Below are 27,040 nucleotides of genomic sequence, written 5' to 3' on the forward strand. Positions count from 1 at the left end.
CCAAGGTATTCTGTGAGGGGCATGGCGAGTTCCTAGAATTTTTCATTTTTTGTCGCAAGTTAGTGGAATATGAGACTTTGTAAGAAAAAAATAAAAATAAAATCATCATCATTTTCCGCTAACTTGTGACAAAAAATAAAAAGTTCTATGAACTCACTATGCCCATCAGCGAATACCTTAGGGTGTCTACTTTCCGAAATGGGGTCATTTGTGGGGGTTTTCTACTGTTTTGGCATTGTAGAACCTCAGGAATCATGACAGGTGCTCAGAAAGTCAGAGCTGCTTCAAAAAGCGGAAATTCACATTTTTGTACCATAGTTTGTAAATGCTATAACTTTTACCCAAACCATTTTTTTTTTTTGCCCAAACATTTTTTTTTTATCAAAGACATATAGAACAATAAATTTGGTGAAAAATTTATATATGGATGTCGTTTTTTTTGCAAAATTTTACAGCTGAAAGTGAAAAATGTCATTTTTTTGCAAAAAAATCGTTACATTTTGATTAATAACAAAAAAAGTAAAAATGCCAGCAGCAATGAAATACCACCAAATGAAAGCTCTATTAGTGAGAAGAAAAGGAGGTAAAATTCATTTGTATGGTAAGTTGCATGACCGAGCGATAAACGGTGAAAGTAGTGTAGTGCCGAAGTGTAAAAAGTGCTCTGGTCATGAAGGGGGTTTCACCTAGCGGGGCTGAAGTGGTTAAAAAAAAAAAAAAAAGTTACATGTCTATTCCTGATGCGGAACCACGTCAGAGTTCCCATTGAAATGGGAAAAACCATGTCGAAACCACATCAAGGAATCCTGAAGCAGATTCTGCATCAGGTCTTTTTTTCAGCACAGGAAAAACTGTGTGAGAATACCCTTAGGGCCCCTTTCACACGGGCGAGTTTTCCGTGCGGGTGCGATCCGTGCGGCGAACGTATGGCACCCGCACTAAATCCTGACCCATTCATTTCTATGGGGCTGCGCACATGAGCGATGTTTTTAACACATCACTTGTGCGTTCAGTTGAAATCGCAGCATGCTCTATATTTTCCGATTTTGACGTGACGCAGGCCCCATAGAAGTGAATGGGGTGTGTGAAAATCGGATGGCATCCGCAAGCAAGTACGGATGCCGTGCGATTTGCACGCATGGTTGCTAGGAGACCATCGGGATGGAGACCCGATCATTATTATTTTCCCTTATAACATGGTTATAAGGGAAAATAATAGCATTCTGAATACAGAATGCATAGTAAACCAGCGCTAGAGGGGTTAAAATAAAATAAAAAATAATTTAACTCACCTTAGTCCACTTGTTCGCGAAGCCGGCATCTCCTTGTGTCTCCGCTGCTGATGAACAGGACCTGGGATGAGCTGCTCCATTAAATAGAGCTTAAGGACCTTCGATGACGTCACTCCGGTCATCACATGATCTTTTACCATGGTGAATCACCATGGTAAAAGATCATGTGACGTACCATGTGATGACCGGAGTGACGTCATCGAAGGTCTTTAACCGGTATTTAATGGAGCAGCTCATCCCAGGTCCTGTTCATCAGCAGTGGAGACACAAGGAGATGCCGGGCTTCGCGAGCAAGTGGACTAAGGTGAGTTAAATTATTTTTTATTTTATTTTAACCCCTCTAGCGCTGGTTTACTATGCATTCTGTATTCAGAATGCTATTATTTTCCCTTATAACCATGTTATAAGGGAAAATAATACAATCTTCAGAACATCAATCCCAAGCCCGAACTTCTATGAAGAAGTTCGGGTTTGGGTACCAAACATGCGCGATTTTTCTCACGCGAGTGCAACGCATGACAATGTTTTGCACTTGCGCAGAAAAAATCGCGCATTTTCCCGCAACACACCCGGCTCTTAGCCGGGCCAAAAAAATGACGCCCGTGTGAAAGAGGCCTTAGGGCTCTTTCACGCGAGCGAATGCCGTGAGTGGAATCTTCTGCGTGAAAGAGAGCCAAACCCCACTCCGGACAGCAGAGAGACAGAGCATTAACATGATTGATAATGCTCTTTGCCTCTCTGTGATCTTTAAACTACATAATTACAGTGAGATAAAGTTGTCACTGTGATTTTGTAGTAAAAAGATCACAGAGAGGCACTGAGTATAATCAATCATGTTAATGCTCCGTGTCTCTGCTCTCCTCAGCGGGGTTTGGCATTCTTTCACGCAGCGGATTCCACACATGGCATCCACTCGTGTGAAAGAGCCCTTAGGCTGGTTTCACACATAGGTTTTAAGTGGTATTTTTCTTTACTTTTGCATTTTTTGTGAAATTTTCTGTTAGCTGAAGGTCTATGGGAAATATGATATGCAGAACACACAAACTTTTTTTTTTTTTTTTTTTTTTTTGCTCCTTGCCTTTGTTCTTGTATAATCAAAGTGGTTCTCCGAGACTAGGTACCCCTTTTCATATGACCAGGTAGGGAGCAGTCTACACACACATAACTACTGCCAATGAGCTGCACTGGTGGCAGTGGCGACGTGCTGTGCCTGCACGTCACTGCTGAGGACGCAGATTGGTCTCTTCTAGTGAGGAGGAAAAGGAAAGCTTAGAGCTGCTCTTTGAGAACCCGTAAGAACTTATTTAAACGTCAGTGATTCACAGAGATGTGCTGCCTGCGTTCTCCAAGGACAGCACACGTACCCATTCATTTTAATGTGTGTATTCACACAGGTGTGTTTTAGCATGGTCCATGGTTTAGCACAGAAGCATGCCCTATTTTTGTCCATTTACGGATCCATCTTGTCCATTATAGCTTATGGGTGCGTAAAAAACATGGACGGCATCCATGTTTTGTCCATGTTTCATGTGCTGCGTCTGTGGAGCAAAAAACAGATACACGGACTAGGGATCGACCGATATTGATTTTTTTAGAGCAGATACCGATAATCTGTAAACTTTCAGGCAGATAGCCGATAATTTATACCGATATTTTATATCTCATAATATATATTACATTAGTTGGTAGTCACTGAGGTGGTGGAAATTACCATTTGGCACAAGTATATTATAAATTAATAAAGCCCTTAGTTGGTAGTCAATTTATAATTTACAAATGCCAATTTACACACCATCCCCCCTCCTCACTGACTTTATTAACCCCCATCAGACCTCAGATCAGACCTTTATTAACCCCTATCAGACCTCAGATGAATAAAATAAAAAATGCCTCACCTCTCCTGCACCGTGGCTCCTCTTCATCTCCGGGTCCGGCGTCTCACTCCCCAGTCTCCTCCGGCCCGCGCTGCCCTGCCACCTGACAGGGTGCAGCGTCAGGTCATAGTGCGCGCAATACGTCCCGATGCTTTACGGGGTCAGGACAGTGCAGGCCCCATCAAAAAAGTCCGGGAGGGCGAGTATCATAAGCGCTGGCTGCACTTGGAAACGCTCACTAGTATTTGCTTTATACGCATTATCGGTATATTGGCAAAGTTGGATGCCGATAATGTACATAAAGCTGAATATCGGCCGATAATATCATTACTTCCGATAATCGGTCGATCTCTAACATAGACCAAACACTGATTCTTTGCATTTTACGGAACGTCCCGCCCATAATAGAACAGTCCGATCCAATTATTTGGGTGGGACAAGGGGACTAAAAAAAAAAAAAAAAATTATAAAAAAAATTGCGAATCGTGGACTTTTTATTTTTTCTGTTACAGTGTTCACCGCATAGGACATTTTTTCAATATTTTAATAGTTTGAACTTTTCGGACGTGGCGATATGTAATATGCTTTTTTATTTATTGTTTATATATAAAATTGGGAAAGGGGTGATTTATACTTAATAATTTGGTGTACTTTTTATTTTTTATTTAATAACTATTTCCCCCCTTAGGGGCTAGAACCTGGGATCTTTTAATCCCTTGTCCTAGTCACCCTAATAGAGCTCTATTAGGGTGAATAGGATCTCACACTGTCCCTGCCGCCCTGTGCATATGTACACAGAGCAGCAGGGAGATTACCATGGCAGCCAGGGCTTCAGTAGTGATCGGAGCCCCAGGATTACACTGCTGGGGCTCCGATCAGAAGCTGCCACTGGACCACCAATGAGAAGTAGGGGAGGGAACCCTGTGGCCACTGCCACCAATGATTTTAATACTGGGGGTTGGGGGGCTGGGGCGCACTGCGCTACCAATGATTTTAATACTGGGGGGGGGGGCTGAGGGGAGTGGATGCACTGCGCCACCAATGATAATTAACATTTAATACAGGAGGCGGGTGCGGCACCTGAGGAATTAACTGCCGCTGATAGCAGCTCCCTGCCAGCACCCGCCTCCTGGATTTGTATTAAACGTTTACTTTCATTGGTGGTGCAGTGCGCCCACCCCTCTCTCCTTATTGGTGGCAGTGGCGGGGGGGGGGGGTAGAGAGAGTGCTTCCTTCTCCCCGGAACACGGAGCGCGATGAGAGCACCGTGCTCCATGTTCTCTGATACTAGACTGAGCAATAGTGAGGCCTAGTTTAAAAAAAAGGCAAATCCCGGTATAGAGGTCGATACCAGACAAAAAGCATCGAGTGGGTATTGAAAATTCAATACCCAAAACAACTCTATTCTGAATAGGGCTCAAATAAAATCATTTTTCACACAGATGCAATCAGTTTTGATGCGTTTTTCACACGCATGAAAAAAACGTAAGAATTACCGTACAAACAACATTGCCTACCAACAATCGGTGATAAACTTTTTATCACAGAAGCCCCATTCACTACTATGGGACCAGGGCTGCGTGAATATAGGCTGCGCTGAAAATAGAACATGTTGCGATTTTCACGTAACGTAGAGACGATGCGTGAAAAACACTCATGTGCACAGACCCATAGAAATTAATGGTTCAGGATTAAGTGCAAGTGCTATGTGTTCAATTCCCACATTGCACCTGTACAGAAAACTCGCTCGTGTTAAAGGGGCCAAAGATGCGGTGACAGTTGGAGAGTCAAAGTGAAGGTCACATGACACTGTTGAGGATCAGATCTACCGTAAGTAGATAAATCACAAATTGAGCCACCAGTAAAAAGATTACTTTCACTACAATTCACATTATGTATTATTCTAACAGGTAAGACAATAGATTTTTTTGGGTTGGAGTTCTCAAAATTGTATACAATGACAGCACATGCAGAATTTGTTTCTACTTTTAGTGAATGAATGGGAATGGGTGTAATATATGCACCCCTGACAAGCGTGGTTTCCTGAAATTGCGGCACATGTCATTTTTCCCCATCTCTCACACCACGACAGTGAAACATCACAAAAGTAACTTCTTCACAACAGATTTGCAAATTAGCTTCTGAAATACTCTCTCCATTGCGCCATTGCAAAATATACATGCACTTGAGCAGAAAGCTGAAAGATTTCCTATGGCCACTCACATTGCCAGTATTTGGTTGGTATTGTGCATCAGTACAATAAGCCAAAACCATCTATATGGGCCACAGACACAATGCACAGGAGCGGACCCCATTGACTTACATGGGACCCATGCTCTATGTCATCGTGTTGAGAGGTTAGGAGGGAGCAAATAAGCTGTGATATCTCCAATTGTGAATGGTGGATCCAGTGTTATTTTAACAGAGGTGTTACTTGTCATTGTAATTCTGCCTGTGATATAAGGAGGCATCTACTGGAAAGGTACCTGCATTTTGCGGACAAGAATAGGCAGTTATATTAATGGCTGTCCGTACCATTCCGCAAAACACACAATGGTCGTGTGCATGTAGCCTAAGACGCACTTTTTTCCCCCAAAAGTGGGGGCAAATGGCAGTGAGTCTTATGGGGCGAATGCAGCCATTTAACACTGATCCATCGCCGGCCGCGATGCTGTTGAAATGGCAGCGGGGCCCCACTGTAGTCATTGTATTCTGTTATACCGGGCCACTTTGTGGTGATTGTTTATTGTACTGCACAGTTAGGGATTTTGTAATTGCAAAACTATATGTAGTATAACAGAATAGACCTGTGGAGATCATCCTGTGTGTATGTATATATATATATATATATATATATATATATATATATATATATATCTATCTCTCTCTATCTATGCTGTTCTGAGTTTGGTTTGGTTTATACGTGATATACAGTCCAGGACAGCAACAATACCGGGCGTTTAATCGCTTGCGATTTTGGATGTGATGATTCATTTCAGGTTACATACAAGAGAACTGCCTAAATAGCAACTTCCTAATACATACCTTAGGGTCACTGCATCCAAAGACTGTTGTGATAACATAAGCATATGTGGAATTCCTCATACCTGCAGTTTCTTTTCTTTGGGCTACATGCACACGACCGTATGTGTTTTGCTGCCCGCAAATGGCGGATCCGCAAAAAAAATGATGACATCCGTATGCCATCCATTTTTTTTGCAGATCCATTGTAACTGCCTAAAACGGACAAGAATAGGACATGTTCCATTTTTTTTTTGCAGTGCTATGGAACGGGCATACTGATGCGGAGAGCACACGGTGTGCTATCCGCATTTTCTGCTGACCCATTGAAAAGAATGGGTCTGCATCCTATCTGCAAAAAAATAAATAAAAAGAACAGACACGGAAACAACAACGTTCGTGTGCATGTAGCCTTAAAGGAAGTCAGTCAGTTTTAACCCCTCAAAACTGTGCTGTGCAGGCTTACATCTCTTAGGTATTGAATTCAGGTGTATTAGGCCCCTTTCACACAAGCCAGTTTTCAGTACATGAGCATTGTTTTTCACACATCATCTCTGCGTTACGTGAAAATCGCAGCATGTTCTACAGTCTGCGCTTTTCACGCAGCAGTGTTCGCACAGAAATGAATGAGACTTGCATGAAAAACGTATTGCAACATGAGGAGATAACTGCCGCTGATCGCAGCGCCCTGTCATAGAGGTCGGGTGCTGGCTATGTGATTCTGCCGTCGGCACCCACCTCCTGTATTTGTATTAAAAGGTTACTTATTTTCATTGGTGACGCAGTGCGCCTCCCCCCCTTCCCCCAGTACTAAAAACATTGGTGGCGCAGTGCGCCCCCAACCCCCCCAATATTATGATTGTTGGTGGCACAGGGTCCCCTCCCCTCCTCCTTATTGGTGGTGCAGTGGCAGCTTCGATCAGAGCCCAAGCAGTGTAATCTTGGGGCTACGATCGGTTACCATGGCAGCCAGGATGCTACTGAAGCCCTCGCTGCCATGGCAAGCTCCCTGCTGCTGTGTATACTATGCGCAGGGAAGCAGGGACAATTCAAGTACAATTCACCCTAAGACCTCATGCACACGGCCGTTGATTTAGACGGCATCCGAGCCGCAGTTTTGGCGGCTCGGAGGTGGACCCATTCACTTCGATGGGGCATGTGCTGTCCGCATCCGTTGCTCTGTTCCGCGGCCCCACAAAAAAAAATAACATGTCCTATTCTTGTCCGCGCTTTGCGGACAAGAATAGGCAGTTATATTAGAGGCTGTCCATGTCGTTCCGCAAATTGGTCATGTGCATGAGGCCTAATAGAGATCTATTAGAGTGAATAGGACAAGGGATGAAAAGATCCCAGGTTCTAGCCACTAAGGGGGCTAATAGTTAATAAATAAAAAGTAAAAAAAAAAAAAAAAGGTTTAGAAAAAACAAACACCAAAATATTAAGTTTACCACTTCACATCCAGGCCATTTACCCCCTTCCTGACCAGGCCTAATTTTGAAAATCTAACATGTGTCACTTTGGAATGCTTTTACTTATCCAAGCCATTCTGAGATTGTTTTCTCGTGACACATTGTACTTCATGACAGTGGTAAATTTGAGTCTATATATTTCACCTTTATTTATAAAATAATCCAAAATTCACCCATAAATTTATACCTCATAAAATATTCATTACTTAACATTCCCCATATGTCTACTTTATGTTGGCATCATTTTGTAAATGTCATCTTATTTTTTAGGACGTTAGAAGGCTTAGAATTTTAGAAGGAATTCTTAACATTTTTAAGAAAATTTCCCAAACCCACTTTTTAAGGACCAGTTTAGGTCTGAAGTCACTTTGTGCAGCTTACATAGTGGAAACCCCCTATAAATGGCCCCATTGTACAAACTACACCCCTCATGATACTTAAAACTGATTTTACAAACTTTGTTAACCCTTTAGGTGTTCCACAAGCATTAAAGGAAAATGTAGATGACATTTCAAAATGTAACTTTTTTGGCAGATTTTCCATTTTAATCCATTTTTTCTTTAACACATCGAGAGGCCTCTTTCACACTTGCGTTGTCCGGATCCGGCGTGTACTCCACTTGCCGGAATTACACGCCGGATCCGGAAAAACGCAAGTGTACTGAAAGCATTTGAAGACGGATCCGTCTTCAAAATGCTTTCAGTGTTACTATGGCACCCAGGACGCTATTAAAGTCCTGGTTGCCATAGTAGTAGTGGGGAGCGGGGGAGCGGCATACTTACAGTCCGTGCGGCTCCCGGGGCGCTCCAGAATGACGTCAGAGCGCCCCATGCGCATGGATCATGTGATCCATGCGATCACGTCATCCATGCGCCTGGGGCGCCCTGACGTCACTCTGGAGCGCCCCGGGAGCCGCACGGATGGTAAGTATGCTGCTCCCCGCTCCCCACTACAGTTTACCATGGCTGCCAGGACTTTAGCGTCCCGGCAGCCATGGTAACCATTGAGAAAAAGCTAAACGTCGCATCCGGCAATGCGCCGAAACGACGTTTAGCTTAAGGCCGGATCCGGATCAATGCCTTTCAATGGGCATTCATTCCGGATCCGGCCTTGCGGCAAGTGTTCCGGATTTTTGGCCGGAGCAAAAAGCGCAGCATGCTGCGCTATTTGCTGCGGCCAAAAAAAGTTCCGTTCCGGAATGGAAGACATCCTGATGCATCCTGAAGGACGGACTGTCCATTCAGAATGCATTAGGATAATCCTGATCAGTATTCTTCCGGCATAGAGCCCCGACGACGGAACTCTATGCCGGAAGACTATAACGCAGGTGTGAAAGGGCCCTTAACAGCCAAACAAAACTCACTATTTATTACCCTAATTCTGCGGTTTACAGAAACACCCCACATGTGGTCGTAAACTGATGTAAGGGCACACAAGAAAAGGAGCGCCGTATGGTTTTTGGAAGGCAGATTTTTCTGAACTGGTTTTTAGATGCCATTTCCCATTTGAAGTCCCCCGATGCACCCTTATAGTAGAAACTCCCAAATGTGACCCCATTTTGGAAACTAGGGGATAACGTGCCAGTTTTATTGGTACTATTTTGGGGTACATATGATTTTTAATTGCTCTACATTATGTTTTTTGTGAGGCAAAGCAACCAAAAAATGGCTGTTTTGGCAATGTTTTTATTTTTTACAACAATTATCTGACAGGGCAGATCATGTGCTATTTTTATAGAGCTGGTTGTTACAGATGCAATTATATCAAATATGACTACTATGTTTCAGTTTTACATAATAAAGAATGTTTGAAAAAAAATGGCGTTCAAAATTCTTTGAACGCCATATTTTTCTGCCAATCATCTTATGCTGGGGCTCGTTTTTTGCAGGAAGAGTTGATGTTTTTATTGGTACCATGTTTGGGGACATATGATTTTTTGATCAATCATTATTACACTTTATGGGGCAAGGTGAACAAAAAATTGGTTGTTTTAGCACAGCTTTTAATTATTTATTTTTACAGAGTTCACCTGAGGTGTTAGGTCATGTGACTATTTTATAGAGCAGATTGTTACGGACGTCGCAATACCTATTATGCATGCTTTTTCTTATTTATTTAAGTTTTATACAATAATAGCATTTTTTAAACCCCAAAAATTATGTATTAGTGTCTCCAAGAGCCATAGCTTTTTTTTTATTTTTTGACAGATTGTCTTAGTTAGAGTTTTATTTTTTGAAGGATGAGGTGACGGTTTGATTGGTACTATTTTGGGGGCATACGCATTTTTGATCGCTTGGTGGAAAGTTAGGTGACAATAAATGACTTCTTAGGCACTGTTTTTATTGTATTTTTTTTACGGTGTTCACCTGAGGGGTTAGGTCATGTGGTATTTTTATAGAGCTAGTTGTTATGGATGCGGTGATACCCAATATGTCAACTTTTTTTTATTTTATTTAACTTTAACACAATAATAGCAGTTTTGAAGCAAAAAAAAAAACAAAACATTTTAGTGTCTCCATTGTCAAAGTCATAGTTTTTTAACCGATTGTCCTATTTAGAAGAAAAATCCAGCTCCACGTCATAGCAGGAAAAACGTCATTAAAAAATTATGTTTTAATGTCTCCATGTTCTGAGAGCGAGTTTTTTTTTTTGTTTTTTTGCGATTTTTCTTATGTAGGGGCTCATTTATAGCGAGAGGAGGTGACGGTTTGATTGGTACTATTTTGGGGGGCACACTCATTTTTGATCACTTGGTGTTGCACTTTTTGTGATGTAAGGTGAAAAAAATGGCTTTTCTTTACACAGTTTTTATTTTATTTTTTTATGGTGTTTATCGGACAGGGTGGATCATGTGATATATTTATAGAGCCAGTCGTTACAGACGCGGCAATACCAAATATGTCTATTGTATTTTTTTCTATTTAAAAAATAATAATTGGGGATTTTTTTTACATTTTTTTTTTTTTTTACATACAAGACCTCTGGGGGACATTTAACTTCCCTTTCTTTTTTTAAATAAAGAAAATAAAGAAATACACCCCCCCCCCCCCCCCATCCCCAAAGAAACTGTACAGCAGAATACAGCACTTGTATAACCTCAGTGCAGGGCTGATCGAGGTCTATGGAAGCACAGCACTTCCTGATCTGTATACACAGCGATCTAGAAGGCAGGGATACCTGGGAACTGTCCCTGCCTTCTCTCTGGGTTGCCCGGATGAAAACAACTATGTTATGCAGTCTTCATGACCATCACTCTGGGTATGTTTGTGCCATTCTCCTCATAACCTATAGTGGTTTCAACAGTTTTGAGGGGTGACAAATTCCCATTAGTATTGGTCATTTGGGAACAGAGAGACTAAAATAATTAACAATTGCTATTTATGCAATTCCCAACCACATTAGCGTAGACTCAACAACTGAAACAGTGTTATAAGGGTAAAAACCTATGGTAAATCTGCATGCAGCCAGGCCACGCCCACCTGTGGTAAATGATGGCCGCTGGTGGGCAAGGTTTGGCCACATGCGGCAGCATTTCCATGGGGTCGCACCCTAAGGGATATAGACGTAGCTAGTCACACCCAGCCCTTGAGCCTTTGGTGGCCCATTTCAAATAAGGATACTGGTAGTATTACAAATGGTAGGCGGGGGCAGATACAGAATTTGTATTAGGGCCCGTCCAGCCAATCAGCTGTTTGAGAAGGAACTGGTGCTCACAGTAGCGCCGCTGCCATCTCTCAGCTCGCCAACACAGTGCAGCTATGCTTGTTATCGCAGCTCAGCCCTATTCACTTCAATGGCAAAGCTGTGAGAAGGCTGTGGCGCTGTTTAGAGCAAAGGTGCCTTCTCAAATAGTTGATCACAGGTGTCGGACCCCACCGATCAGATACCCATAAGTTTAGTTAAAAAAAATAATCTTAGACAACCCCTTTCAGCCTCTGTTTACAACACGTATATATACAAAACTATATACTGCATCTAATACTCTGCAATATTCCTAATTACAATTCAAAAATATTCTTATAAGTTACAAACAATATGTTTCATTCACATGAAGCATAACTGTCAATGACTGGGACTTACAGCTAAATGTGCTCTCATCATCAGCACTGAAATGGGAACCTGTCCTGAGGGCAGGAGGAAAAATCCCAAAGATGACAGTAAACCATATCTGGGCTTAGTCTGAAGCACAACTATGCAAGCAGATGCTGATTTTATGAAGAGGAAGTTGCAGAAGACAATATAATCACAGAAAGCGAAATGACAAGTATGTAATGTCCACAGCACATTGCTGGGAAACCTTTCCTGTGTCAGCCGGGGTAGGAGCTGAGATCAGCAGGATTCAGCTGATGGCAGGAAGCAGTGCTGGACATGCTTGCTGAAGCAGGCCGTGCATTAGAGTATTAAGATGAAGCATATGCCAGCGACCACTGCACGCCAACACTACAGGATGCATAATCATACAGATACACCATTATTGAGAATATCTGCAAAAGTGACATTATAACACGGTCTATGAAGCAACTGCTTAGCAGCATGGCCAAGATGGTCAATGATCCCAAGTGGTAACATCATAATTAATGACCGTCACCATGCATGGATGGATATACCATATGTGCAACCAGCAGTTTCTTACTGTCTGGATTTCACAGGTCACAGATATTTGTGGACTGTTCAAGGAGTGTGCTCCAGGGGCGCAAGGCATCCATTCGCTGTTCTTTTAGCCTCTAGCCACATGTTTTAGACTGCTACTTCCAGCACTCTGTATTCTGCTATAGTGATACGGTTATCCTGGAAAAGATAATGGTAACCTATCCTCAGGATAGGTGATCAATATCACATTGGTTGAGGTCCAAGTCCTGGCACTATCACCGAGCAGCAGTTTCAGGGAGCCACTGTGCGCTGCGGACTCCTGACAGCTTCCAAAGCACAGTGCCATATATTGTATAGTGGCTGTACATGGTATTGCAGCTCAGCCCTAGGACCTTTCATGGGTCCAGACATTATGAAATAACTGGCATGTAGGGCATAGCGCAGGGATGTAAGATCACTTTCTAGTTTGTCTGGGCGTGCTCCATTTGCCCGCTGTGCCTCCTGTTAACTTTTCCCTCCTGGTATGCTAATGAATCGCATAGGTAGAGGGAGGAGGAGGCTGCCCTGTTTCTTAATGAGCGTCTTCTTCTCCTTCTGTCACAGCCAGGGAGAAAAAATAAGCTCACCTTCTCCCTGGCCGTGACACTCTCCGCTGCGACAGCTAACAGCCAGGGAGAAGGAGACGCTCATTAAGAAACAGGGCCTCCTCCTCCCTGTACCGATGCTATTCATTAGCATGTTAGGCGGGGAAAGTGAACAAGGGGGCTAGGCCTGCACAATATATCGCCAAAGCAATCGCAATAAATCGCAATCGCCAACTGGCCAACCCAAAAATGCTGCAATTGTATTACCATATTTTTCCCTTTATAAGACAAACTTTTTTTCTCCCAAAAGTGGGGGGAAAATGGCAGTGCATCTTATAAAGCGATGGTTGACTTTTGTTGCACAGCGTGGCCGGCGATACATCAGTTACAGCGCGGGGAGGGAGGAGAGGCTGGAGGCAAGTCGTTAGTTTAATGAACAAATGTTCTTCTATTCTTATTCTATTTATCTGTTCTGTGCAGTGCTATTAAGAAAATGGCAAGTTTAGTATTTTGTACTTTTGCAGTAATGCAAATATGTTATTTAATTTAGTAAAAGATGTTTTATTTTGAAAAACACTGCATTTCAGTTCTTCAGTTAAGCATAACTACATTTCTGCATTATTAGTAATTTGTGTGCTTTTGCCTTGAAAATCCAAGCAAATAGACCTCTAGCACAATTCCCTTAAAATATCGCATCGCATATCGTTATCGCAATTTTTAGGGCCCTAATCACAATCGCACAAAATTCCCATATCGTGCAGCCCTAAGGGGGCACAGCGGGCGAATGGAGCGGCGCCCAGATAAACTAGTAAGTTATCTTACATCCCTGCACTATGCCCTACATAACCTGCTAGTTATTTCACAATCAAGACGATAAACACGTCCAGCACTTTTTAGTTAGAAGATTTTTATTTGGTTCCTTTATTGAATACGGTACAAAAAAATTAGTTTGTGCAGCAAGAGAATCCCAACCTCCTAACGTGGGTCTGCAGAGGATCATCTACGCGTTTCGAGCACACCTCCTCTTAATCATGGGATTCTCTTGCTGCACAAACAAATTTTTTGTACCGTATTCAATAAAGGAACCAAAGAAAAATCTTCTAACTGAAAAGTGCTGGACGTGTTTATTGTCTTGGGATATGCCTGGGATCTCATCTCACCAGTCCATGCACTGACCTTCATGGGATAATGCTATATTACATGCGTACAAAAGTGAGCTGGATAATCTAATATTGCTACAAAGTTATTTCATAATGTCTGGACCCGTGAAAGGTCCTCTCTAAACGAGACTGAGATGCAACTAGGCCGTGACCGATGTACGGCGATATCAATAGCCTAGGAAGAGGCTGCAGCGCCCACGGAGCACCAGCCACTTCTAACAGCTGATCGTCGGGTGTCCCGGGTGTCGGAACCCACAGATCGGATATTGATGACCTACCTTTCACAGATAAGCCCTTTAAGGAAAACGCTAGGTTTTAGATTCAATTTTAGGGGTACTATGGTTTGAAGAGTCCTCAGAGATTAGATGATCACAGGTGGTCCCACTGGCCAGACCCCTAATATAAGCAGATATCCCCCAGTGAATCCCTATTGGTACACAGAGAAGGCGTAGAGGAAAAAAGTCAATGGACTGTCTGTGTAATACACAGACGAGCCGGATCCTCCAGAGGAGAAATTCTCTGTAGAATAATGTATAGGGAATTTCCAAGCAAAAAACTATTATATTCAGTCCACAAGATTTTTGGGGTTTCTGGCTGTGAAGACCCCACCTATCTTACACGGTTGTGGAAAGTGATAGCAGACATCCAGCACTGCATTATGAACTAGTAGACACACATTTATCTATATTATAGGTACAGAAGTGGAAGGAACAGGGGCACTGAGATTTAATGAATAGGATCTCTACCAAACCATATTTTAATAAAACAGCGATCACTGTAAGTTATGGCATATCTCCAGCATATGGCTATGTTCTGTGACATTCTGATTGGTGGATCTCTGGGACCGGCGCTGATACCAGAAATAAAGGTTCTGATTGGCAGCTCTCCTGCTGCGCCCTCTTCATTCTGAGGGTATGTCTCTGCAATATGCCATCTCTGCCTATAGTCTCTGTCAATAGCTGTGTCCATACACACTGATAGTTCAGCACTGACTTCACACTGTCAGAGTGTTTAGGGACACAACCAGCTGCCAAATTAGGCCCCTTTCAGACAAGCGAGTTCCACGCTCTGGACTTGCAGTGTGACTCTGCAGCAGCTCCCGTCCTGAACTCCAAGCACTGACCGGGTCGCATAACCCTTTAAGTTCAGGAATGTATTGTATAACACTGACAGCATCATGTCAACGTTATACAATACATTCCAGAACTCTAAGGACTCTTTCACACGAGCTGATGCTGTGTGTGTCATCCACTGCGTGAAAGAATGCCAAACCCCGCTCCGGACAGCAGAGACACGGAGCATTAACATGATTGATAATGCTCTTTGCCACTCTGATCTTTTTACTACAAAATCACGGTGGCAACTTTATCTCACTGTGATTTTGTAGTAAAAAGGTCACATTGATAATGCTGTTTGCCTCTATGTGACCTTTTTACTACAAAATCACAGTGAGATAAAGTTGCCACTGTGATTTTGTAGTAAAAAGATCACAGAGAGGCAAAGAGCATTATCAATCATGTTAATGCTCCATGTCTCTGCTGTCCAGAGCGGGGTTTGGCATTCTTTCACGCAGCGGATTCCACGCAAGGGATCCGCTTGTGCGAAAGAGCCCTAAGGGTTACATAGCATCATACATCTACCGGTATATAAGGCTATGCGACCCAGTTAGTGCTGGGAGGTCAGGATGTGAGCTGCAGCATACTCACACTACTGCCAGTCCGGAGCGTGGAACTCGCTCGTCTCAAAGGGGCCTTATCTATACAGTTCCTGGAGGAATAGCAGAGGAATGGAACAATATAGCGCTTAGAAGAGATGTGGAAGAAGGCATTTACTAAAACAGACATGACAACAGAGATGTTCTTCATTTAAAGGGAGGGGGAGGAGCCTTGGCAGGAAAATTATCTTTTCTGTCTTCACATTACAGGGAATCTGTAACCTGGCTCATTGATATTAAACCAAAAGTATGTCCTTACAGCACTTAATGCCTTCTTTCATTTGTGTTTTTTTCCCTTGCAGCTTGCTTTATATCTTCAGAAAATACATAGAAAAGCTCAGCTTCTCACCCCTTCTTTGTCTTCAGTTTGGTTGCAGTACTGCACATATAGGTAAATTGGGAAAGACTGGTTTCTACAGAAGTGTTACCTGACAGCCCAAATGAAAAGTCTTTGGTTGTCATGCTGTGCATCTCTAGCAACCAGACAGGTCTCCTATGATCATCTGAGAGCTGGAATGGTACCATGCATTCTCTATTGAAAGACAGTTTCACACAGGCGTGTTCGGTCCTGAACGTATGGCACATTACAGTGAGATCAGGTCATCTGAGACGCCGTCAGTCTTGGAAATCCAGCCGTCACCTGTATTTCTGGGAAATGTGGCCATCACAGAGACTGTTTTTCCCACACAGCACACACTTATGTGAAACTGGCCTTGATCTAAGTGGAGTACCCCTGTAAGAATAGGCCATTAAAGGGGTTCTCTCACTTCAGCAAATGGCATTTATCATGTAGAGAAAGTTAAAGAGGACCTTTCACCACTCCTGACATTACGGTTTTAATAGCTACATTCGTCGCCCATGTAATAACAATTCTGGAACATCTATTCTTATGGCTCAATGTTGTGCCATTCCTTTATTATTTCTACTAGAAGTTATGAATGAATTGCCAGCAGTCTGTAGTACGGGTACAGGGGGATGTTAACCAGTTGGAGATGTGTCCCTGCACAATCTTACTCTATCCAGTCAGTCCTGCCATTGTCAGTCTGTGCAGGTACACACCCCCCAATTGGTTACCTCCCCTTTGTACCCTTCCTGCAGACTGCTAGCAATCCATTCATAACTTCTAGTAGAAATAATAAAGGAATGGCACAACATAGAGCCATAAGAATAGATGCTCCAGAATTGTTATTACATGGGGAATGCATGAAGCTATTAAACAGGCATGTCAGGAGTGGTGACAGGTCCTCTTTAATACAAGACACTTACTAATGTATTGTGATTGTCCACATTGCCTCCTTTGCAGGCTGGATATATTTTCCATCACATTATACACTGCTCGTTTCCTGGGGTTACGACCACCCTGCAATCCATCTGTGGTGGTAGTGCTTGCACACTATAGGAAAAGGGGCCGCCTTTCTCGGGACTGTGGGAGCCTACATAGGCATGCATGCACAGCAGCTCCCATCCCGTCCACCTCGTATCTGCTCTGCAGTAGTGGCCGTAACTCCTGGAAACGAGCAGTGTATAATGTGATGGAAAATATATCCAGCCTGCAAAGGAAGCAATATGGACCATCACAATAAATGAGTAATTGCCATGTATTAAAGGGGTTGTCCGCTTTTTTACATTGATGATCTATCCTCAGAATACGTCCCCAATATCAGATCGACAGAGGTCCAAATGCCGGCACCCTCACCGATTAGCTGTTTGAAGAGAAAGCAGCGTTCGTACGATTGCTGCCTTCTCTTCACTGTTTAGCTGCTCACCATAGCAACTGCGGTGGCGAGCAGTATAATTACCACTCCTGCTGTCCCTATTCACTTCAATGAGACAGCTCTGTAGTATTCACTTAAATAGGAAGAAGCCGTCCCATTAAAGTGAATGGGGACGGCAGGAGTTGTAATTATACCTCCTTATTGCTGCGGCGAGGACGTAAACAGTGAGAAGGCAACACTCGTACGAACGCTGCTTTCTCTTAAAACAGCTGATCGACGAGGGTGCCGTGAGTCGGACCCTCGCTAATCTGATATTGATGACCATAATGATGGGACATCAATATATAAAAAAAGCAGACAACCCCTTTAACTGTGTCTACATGACAAATGTCATTTGCTGAAGTGAGGCAAACCTTTTAAGTAGTCTGGAAAGCCACATGGAAGACCAGACATAATGGGTCATTTTTCCCACTGTGCCGCACAAGGACCCCAAATAACCCCGCACTATCCACAGGATCACTGTACAGACATAACCTACCTGCAGGTACGTCAGCCACAGACACTACATTATTACCAGTTCTTTCTATTTCTGACATTTGGTCTAACAGTCCACATAACAGTAAGAGCTGGCTACTGGCACATATTGGGGGCAGTAGTCAGGCTACAGAGGCAGTGATGCACCATCCCCATCAGCATACAGCGGCGGCCTGTCACGTGACTACAGCTGGCTATACAGTATGTATATACCTGCACATACAGTGGTGAGCGGCACGTTACCAGCAGGCTGCGCGATGTCCCCGGGACTCAGTCCCGCCCCTTCCCGGCTCTAGGGGCTCGCAGTCCCTCCTCCTTCTTCCCTCACTGCGCGGTAAATGTCTCTCCTGGAATGGCAGCTCTTTCCTCCTCCTTTGCTTCTATTACTGCTCCGTTTTCTCTACCTGACTCAAAGACTGGCACTGGACGCCGCCATGTTTACTCCCCTCCCCGGTGCTCCAGTCCACAGCCCAGTGGCAGCACCGCGCATGCGCAGTCAGCGCAATCAGTTTCCCCTCCACTCCCTGGTACCTGTCAGGCGACTGTCAGCTGACTGACTGTGCCTGACGTATATGACAGCAGGAAGTCCTTGCCTTCTCAGCGCGACCATTTTTAGTATGGGCAAATGTACTCATTCTGTGTGAGGCAATGCCTAGTGCTGTGCCACTGGCAATATACGTAACAGTAGATATTTTCAAACGTCGAATTAAAAAAAAGAAAATGGTGAGATTTTGTCCCAGAATTAAGAATTTATAACTGATGGTTAGGGGGAAATGAAAAGTGTACAATTCATTCCTGGTGACACAAACAGTTGATCAAAGTTGAGAGCAGAGGAAAAGTTGCAACCAATCAGGTCAATGCTTTCATCTTCCTTTTCTGCTGAAAAATCTGAGGTGGAATGTGAGACACCTGTAGAATTTTTTTATGTAACTCATCCAAGATGAATCTACAAGAATTGAAGTTACGTTGTGGTGTGGAAATATGTACCCATCCCATAAAACAAGAAAAATTGGGTGGAAGCTAACTGTAATTCCGCCATACAACTGTGTGGCTCACACAAAATTACGACTTCATGTATGACTGACTTCGTGTATTACGACTTCGTGTATGACTGAGCCTTATATTTTGCACCTGAAAAATTTTGAGGAGGAAAATAAGAAATAAAATATTTTGAACAAAAAGATGTGCTTTTGGTGGGTTTTGAACTAATGGTGGTCTGTGGATGACACTATTATGGGGGAATGTGGGTGACACTGTTATGGGGGATCTGTGGGTGACACTGTTATGGGGGATCTGTGGGTGACACTATTATAGGGATCTCTGGATGGCTCTTATTGGGGTCTCTGGATGACACTGTTATGGGGATCTGTGGATGACACTGTTATGGGGGAGATCTGTGGATGACACATATATGTGTCAGCCATAGATCCCCTCCATAACAGTGTCCCTGTAGTGAATGACCCCCAATACAGGGGCTGGGGATCGCATCTGGTTTTATAATGACAGTGTGGCCCGTGCAGTGACTGTATTCTACTACACGGGCCCCGCTCACTGTATATACCGTAATCTTATCTATAATTGTGGCATTGTTAAAGGGGTTGTCCGGGTTCAGAGCTGAACCCGGACATACCCTTATTTTCACCCCAGCAGCCCCCCTGAGCCTAGCATCGGAGCATCTCATGCTCCAATGCGCTCCAGTGCCCTGCACTAGATCGCGCAGGGCACGGGCTCTTTTGTTTTCAATAACACACTGCCGGGCGGTAACTTCTGCCCAGCGGTGTGTTTGGTGACGTCACCGGCTCTGAGGGGCGGGCTTTAGCTCTGCCCTAGCCGTTTTACTGGCTAGGGCAGAGCCAAATCCCGCCCATCAGTGCCGGTGACATCACCGGGGTTCCTGTCAGCCCCATAGCGAGCCCCGGTACGTCACCGGAACTCAGAAAAATGCCTTTGCCCTGTGCAATTTAGCGCAGGGCAAAGGAGAGCATCGGAGCATGAACTGCTCCGATGCTCATGTCAGGGGGGCTGCCTGGGTGAAAATGGAGGGCTGTCCAGGTTCAGCTCTGAACCTGGACAACCCCTTTAATAGTAATCAGCGCCTGTATTACTTACAACAAGCGCTCGGTAGCAGAGAGGAGGGAGAAGGCAGGCCGGGAGGACGGGCGCTGGCAGCGTGAGTCACTACGTCATGCACCCACGCCGCCTGCTTCATTCATAAATTGGGAGGCGCAGGCGCGTGACGTAGTGAATCACGCTGCCAGCGACCGTCCTCCCGGCCTGCCTCCTCCCTCCTCTCTGCTACTGAGCGCTTGTTGTAAGTAATACAGGCGCTGATTACTATTAACAATGCCACAATTATAGATAAGATTACGGTATATACAGTGAGAAGGGCCCGTGTAGTAGAATACAGTCACAGCACGGGCCCAGCTGTCATTATAAAACCAGATGCCGGCCCCCAGCCACTCCTTCCTCTCAGCTGATACACCCGCTTCGCGGCGCGGCATGTCATTGACAGTTCGTCAAAATGCAGCATTCGCCCCATAAGACGCACTGCTATTTTTCCCCCACTTTTGGGGGGAAAAGTGCGTCTTATAGGGCGAAAAATACGGTAAGTAGCTTGGCACAACCCCATTTACCAGATTTGCCAACTCTCACAGAATTGCTGGGAGGCTCCTGGGAAAAAGGCAGACATCCTGGGAAACCTGTCAAATCTTTTGGGAGCTGCATGGAGGGCTGCTTTGTCCTGGACAGCAGTCCTCCATGAACTTTAACTAAATGTGGCACCACGATACTGTGTCATCGGACAAAGCTCTATGAAATGAAGGGGTGGGATGCGGCACAAAAAAGCCTCTACATGGCAACTCAACTGATACCATAGGTTTTCAATGGGATTCAGGTGTAAAGAAAGTGCAGGCCACTCCATTTGAGGTATTCCAGTCTCCAGCAACCATTCCCTAATAATTCAACTTCGATGAGCTGGCACATTGTCGTCCATGAAGATGACATTCGGCCTGTATTGTTCATGCAGAGGCACAATTACAACTTTATTTGACTCACATGGGGTAACTAGCTTACAATTATAACAGACTTTGTCAACAAAGACTTATGCACACGAGTGTATGTATTTTACGGATCTGCCCAAAAAATAGATGACATCCGTATTGCATCAGTTTTTTTTTCCAGATCCATTGTAACATTGCCTGTCGTTGTCCACAAACAGACAAGAATAGGACATGCGTAGACATGTGGACATACAGAAACAAAATGCACACAGAGTCATTTATATTTTTGTAATGGACCCTTTGAAGTGAATGGTTCCGCATATGGACCTGTAAAAAAACGGAACGCAAACGGAAAAAAAAATATGTTTGTGTGCATGAGCCCTTAGAATAAGTTCACACTTCAGTTATTTGATCAGTTATTTCCATCAGTTATTGAGAACCAAACCCAGGTCAAAGACACACCTTTCAACAGTGGCTGATGCTGGTATGGGGTTTGGCTGGTTAGGTGGGGGGGACAATATGCATATTACTGCTGTTCTTGCCTGCAATCTCCTGCAGGCTATTTGAATATTAATCAGCTCTGGCATACCCACTTCTCCATCCCCAGAGCTCTCCTGCCCTACAGGTGGAAGCCCTTCTTCTGCCATTTGCTTTTCCTTCTTTCCACATCATTTAATATTGATGAGTATTCTGCCACAGATGTACGTTAGAGATTATCCCCTGATTGGTTGTGAGTGATAGCCCCTGTACAAGCAATGGTAGATAGCTGAACTCACTAATATCTCCAGATATAGGCACCAGTTGCATGTGATGATCCAGTGAGGAGAATACAATGGTGAAGCTTTGATCATTTATTGATTGCTTTGCTTAGAAACAAATGCAGAGAATCAGGTATGCTAGAGGATATTAGAGGTCAAAAAGAATAGCTCTCACCATCTTGAAGGTCTGCGACAAAGAGGAAGTACGAAGGACCTTACAGAGGATGTGATGTCACAAAAGAGGGAGGAGAGCATTGCAATGGAAATTTACATAACACACTATAAATGGTATTATAAGAATAACCACAGGGTGGCAGCGTTACACAACATAGTAAATGATAATATAATGCAAACACAACAATTGTAGAATACAAGAATAAAGGCTGGAACAGCAAACTCCCCGTCTGAAATCCTTGGATTTCACTATATATGCAACTACAGAAATGTCCATGAAATGTTGGAACCTGAAAGACAAAAAACAAACAAAAAAAACATACTGGAATGGTGAACTGGAACAGTCCAACGCCTTGAGTCTTCTGGTTGCCAGGAATAAAGTTCCTATAGTAAAGAATCATTCCTCCACGGGTAAGAGGAGAACAATCTCAGATGCAGGCCTGATAAAGGATTTGGGATGGCCTTGTTTTGCGATGGTCACTTCCACCTTGCGAACTTTGCCATCTTCACTGATGAAGACCTTTGAGATGAATCCCATGGGCCAGGAGTTTCTTTCCACCTTTTGGTCTTTCATGAGTACAAGATCTCCTATCTGTAAGTTTGGCTTGACCTGTTGTCCACTTTCTACGTGCTTGCAGAAGCGTTAAATACTCCTTTTTCCACCTGTTCCAGAAACAGTCGGCCAGATGTTGAACGTGCTTCCACTGTTTCAGATATATGTTACTAGAAGAAGACTCTTCAGGTGGATTAGGAACAGATCCAAACTTCTGAGTGAGAAGAGTTGCTGGAGTAAGAATGGCAGGGGATTCTGGATCCATAGATACAGGTACAAGGGATCTTGAGTTGACAATAGCAGATACCTCAGCCAGGAAGGTAGTCAAAGTCTCATGGGTGAGCCTTGAGAAGTTTGAGTCCATCAGCATACAGTCCAATATTTTGCGGGTGATGCCTATCATTCTTTCCCATGAACCGCCCATATGAGAGGCATGCGGGGGGTTAAAGATCCATGTACAACCATTATTGGCTAAGTAGTCTTGAACTGGTTTAGAGTCAATTTGCAACTCTCGACAGGCTCCTATGAAGTTGGTTCCACAGTCAGATCTTATTTGCTTTACTGGTCCTCTGATGGCGAGGAATCGTCTTAAATCATTGATGAAGCTAGAAGCGTCCATGGATTCTATTGCTTCAATGTGTATAGCACGTACACTTAAGCATGTAAACAACACTGCCCATCGTTTGCTTTCTGCATGACCACCTCTGGTCTTACGTGCAGTGACTGTCCATGGCCCAAAGACGTCCAGACCAACATAAGTGAACGGTGGTTCGGTGCTTGTCCTATCAACTGGCAAATCAGACATTTGTTGATGTTGTAATTTTCCTCTCGCCTTGCGACAGTTAATGCAATGGTGAATAATATGAGCAACCTGTCTTTTTGCTCCCACTATCCAAGGACGTCGTTCAGAGATACGCCATTATGTTTGGCACTTGAATCGAATACCACTCTTATTTGGTTTGGCTTCCGTGGGTGATAAACCCCAAAGGATGGAAGGTACCAGCATTCTTCATGCTCTTGTAAGGGTGGAGCCAGCTCTGCATGATCATTGCAAAATATTTTTTCCATGAAGGCCACAAAATGACTTTTCATTTCTGGTTTGCTTTTTAACGTACGTTGCAAGGAGATGAATCTGGAGAGTGCTTGTTCCCGGTTGTCAGGAAGTCTGGCTCTTACAGCACGGAAAGGTAAAGGTCCAACCCTCTGGTCTTACGTGCAGTGACTGTCCATGGCCCAAAGACGTCCAGACCAACATAAGTGAACGGTGGTTCGGTGCTTGTCCTATCAACTGGCAAATCAGACATTTGTTGATGTTGTAATTTTCCTCTCGCCTTGCGACAGTTAATGCAATGGTGAATAATATGAGCAACCTGTCTTTTTGCTCCCACTATCCAAAGACCTGCGGCTCTTAAAGCGCCCTCAGTGAAATGTCGGCCTTGATGCTGGACTCTTTCATGATAATGCCGTATCAACAGTGTAGTAACGTGGTGTTTGGCAGGAATAATAAGGGGATTCATTTCTGCAATCTCTAGCTTAGCCTTGTTTAGGCGACCACCAACTCTCAGCATGCCACGATCATCAATTACTGGTTTCAAGTTGACAATGGGGCTGCCTTTTGGTATATCTTGCTTGTCATGTATACATTTCAGTTCCATTTTAAAGGCACTCTGCTGTACGTTACGTATCACAAGCAATTCACTTAGAATAATGTCTTCTGCCGTTAGAGGTTTATGGCACAGGTGCCAACTGCGACAGTCAGTGTTATGCTTCTCAGCATGAAAACAATAAACAATGTGGACTAACCTTGCAATGATGTGAATGAGTCTTGACCATCTAGAGAAGCGTTCAAAGCGATGACAGCCCAAGCCAGCGCTCCTTTCAGACTTGGTGACGAAGGTACTAACTTCAGGCCGAATCTCTGGATCTTCATGAGGGTCCTGGAGACTGAAGACGTCTTGGATAGGAGTTTCTTCATTCTCGTTCAGCAGAAACTCTGGACCTGTCAACCAAGAAGAAGTTGCAGAGACTCTTCCAGATGCTGGTCTGGTGGCGCAATCTGCAGGATTAAGATGAGATGGAACATAGTGCCACTGTTCAGGTTTAGAGGATCTTCTAACCCTTTCGATGCGGTTACTGACATAAACGTAGAAGCGTTTTGACTGGTTGTAGATGTAACCCAGGACAACCTTACTGTCTGTGTAAAATTGAATGTCATCCACCTGAATATCCAGCTCACGTTGTATAAAGTCCGCAATCTCTACGGCTAGCACAGTCTCACAAAGTTCGAGTCTAGGAATGGTGTGCTCAGGTTTTGGAGCTAATTTTGCCTTTCCAAACAGAAATCCAACATGTGCTTGATTGGAATAGTCTATTACCTTTAAATAAGCAACAGCTGCGATGGCTTCAGTAGACGCATCTGAGAAGATGTGGATTTCTCTCCTCCGAGTGGCTGTAAGGGATGTTGGAGTGTAACACCTTGGTAAGTGAATACTGTCTAATGCATGCAAGCATTCCTTCCACAACTCCCACTTTTGTTGTTTGTCAGAGGGCAGTGGAGTATCCCAGTCAGATACAGACTCTGAGAACTGTCTTAACAGGAATTTGCCTTGTACAGTCAAAGGTGCCACAAATCCCAGGGGGTCATATAGGCTGTTCGCCACTGAGAGAACTCCCCGTTTAGTAAATGGTTTATCTGCACAGTTAACTTGAAATCCATGGGAGTCATTTGCTAAGTCCCACCTCAGGCCCAGACTTCTCTGTACTGGTGGATTGTCTATCCCTAGATTCAAATCTCTGAATTCTGTGGCATGATCGCTGGACTGGAAGGCTTTCATTACGGCAGCGCAGTTAGAGGCTATCTTATGTAACCTTAGACGAGACTTTGAAAGCATACCTTGTGTCCTTTTGAGCAGATCTATGGCCTCCTCCGCTGTAGGGAAGGATTTGAGTGCGTCGTCCACATAGAAGTCTCTCACGACAAAGTTTCTGGCATGTTCCCCAAATTCTGACTCACCATCTAAGGCAGCCCTACGTAGGCCATATGTAGCAACAGCAGGTGAAGGACTGTTACCAAACACGTGCACCTTCATGCGGCATTCAACCATTTCTTTGCTGGTGTCATTGTCTCTATGTCAAAGAAACCTGAGGTAGTTTCTATGATCTTGCCGCACGATAAAGCAATGGAACATTTGTTCAATGTCAGCAGTAATGGCTACTGGCTCCTTTCTGAATCTCATGAGCACTCCGACCAGATTATTGGTCAGGTTCGGACTGGTGAGAAGGACGTCGTTCAGAGATACGCCATTATGTTTGGCACTTGAATCGAATACCACTCTTATTTGGTTTGGCTTCCGTGGGTGATAAACCCCAAAGGATGGAAGGTACCAGCATTCTTCATGCTCTTGTAAGGGTGGAGCCAGCTCTGCATGATCATTGCAAAATATTTTTTCCATGAAGGCCACAAAATGACTTTTCATTTCTGGTTTGCTTTTTAACGTACGTTGCAAGGAGATGAATCTGGAGAGTGCTTGTTCCCGGTTGTCAGGAAGTCTGGCTCTTACAGCACGGAAAGGTAAAGGTGCAACCCAGTGGTTAGATGCATCTTTGAAGAATTCATCGTCCATTATTTTAATAAACTCTTTGTCATCCATGGACAAGGCCAGTTTGTCGTCGTCTGGTGTTGTACAAAACACAGTTTTTCCCAAGTTGTCATAACTGGTAGGAATGATGTCTGGTGTCTTTAAGAGGTTAGAAAGCCTTTCCTTCACCTCATAATGATGAACACATGGCTTAAAATGAGATGTGCGACCATTGTTGAGCACAAAGGTTTTGAAGGAGTTCACTTGAGATGGTTTGTGGCTCTTATTTATACATACATCGCCCACGATTACCCAGCCTAAATCAAGTCTCTGTGCATATGGGGCATTATCAGGACCGTTGCATTGTTGACGCACCTTGTGGACCCTCAGAATGTCTCTCCCGAGCAGAAGTAGGATGTCAGCATTCATGTCCATAGGGAGGATCTCACTAGCTAGATGTTTCAAGTGGGAATGATGATATGCAGCTTCTGGAGTAGGAATTTCATCTCTTTCATCTGGTATTTGGTCGCATTCAATTAACGTTGGCAAGGGTATATGAACGTTCCCTTTTATGGAGGAGATAAGGTATCCAGTGGCTCTTCTGCCATAAGTCTCTACACGACCAGAACAAGTGTTGAGGGTATATGGTGTTGCTTCTCCTGCTATGCCGAAAATCTCAAAGAATTTAGGTTTTGCCAGAGACCTATTGCTTTGTTAATCAATAATTGCGTACATTCTGATGGCTCTTTCAGATTGCCCTTCTGGGTAGACGTTGACCAAACACACCTTTGCACAGCACTTAGAATCAGCCTCCTTGCCACATATCGCCATACAGGAAGAGGAAATAGTAGTTGTAGCTAATTCTTGAGCCGGTGGCTCCCCGCCATGAAGTGCGACGGCATTGGTCGCAGCTTGAGATGGTGCGTTGTCTGAAGGCAAGGTAGGATGCATTGCTGTAACGTGCTTGTCACTGCTGCATTCTGCACACTTGATAATAACCTTACAGTCTTTCGCCATATGATTAG

At 43.9% G+C, this 27,040-nt stretch overlaps 1 protein-coding gene across 5 annotated transcripts in view; it reads right to left on the reverse strand.

Annotated features, from left to right (window-relative positions):
• DNAJC13 (DnaJ heat shock protein family (Hsp40) member C13) overlaps positions 1-18,438 on the reverse strand; it is a 215,749-nt gene extending 197,311 nt beyond the window's left edge. For 4 of the 5 annotated variants that reach the window (XM_044292709.1, XM_044292708.1, XM_044292707.1 and 1 more), the window contains exon 1: positions 18,167-18,438. In XM_044292709.1, the coding sequence (XP_044148644.1) occupies positions 18,167-18,174 (8 nt within the window). In that variant the 5' untranslated portion in view covers positions 18,175-18,438. The remainder of the gene's footprint in view (positions 1-18,166) is intronic. The other variant, XM_044292710.1, reaches the window with a different exon arrangement.
• Between the last annotated feature and the right edge of the window lie 8,602 nt (positions 18,439-27,040).

The sequence above is a fragment of the Bufo gargarizans genome, chromosome 5 (genome assembly GCF_014858855.1).
Source record: "Bufo gargarizans isolate SCDJY-AF-19 chromosome 5, ASM1485885v1, whole genome shotgun sequence".
Classification (NCBI taxonomy): Eukaryota; Metazoa; Chordata; class Amphibia; order Anura; family Bufonidae; genus Bufo; species Bufo gargarizans.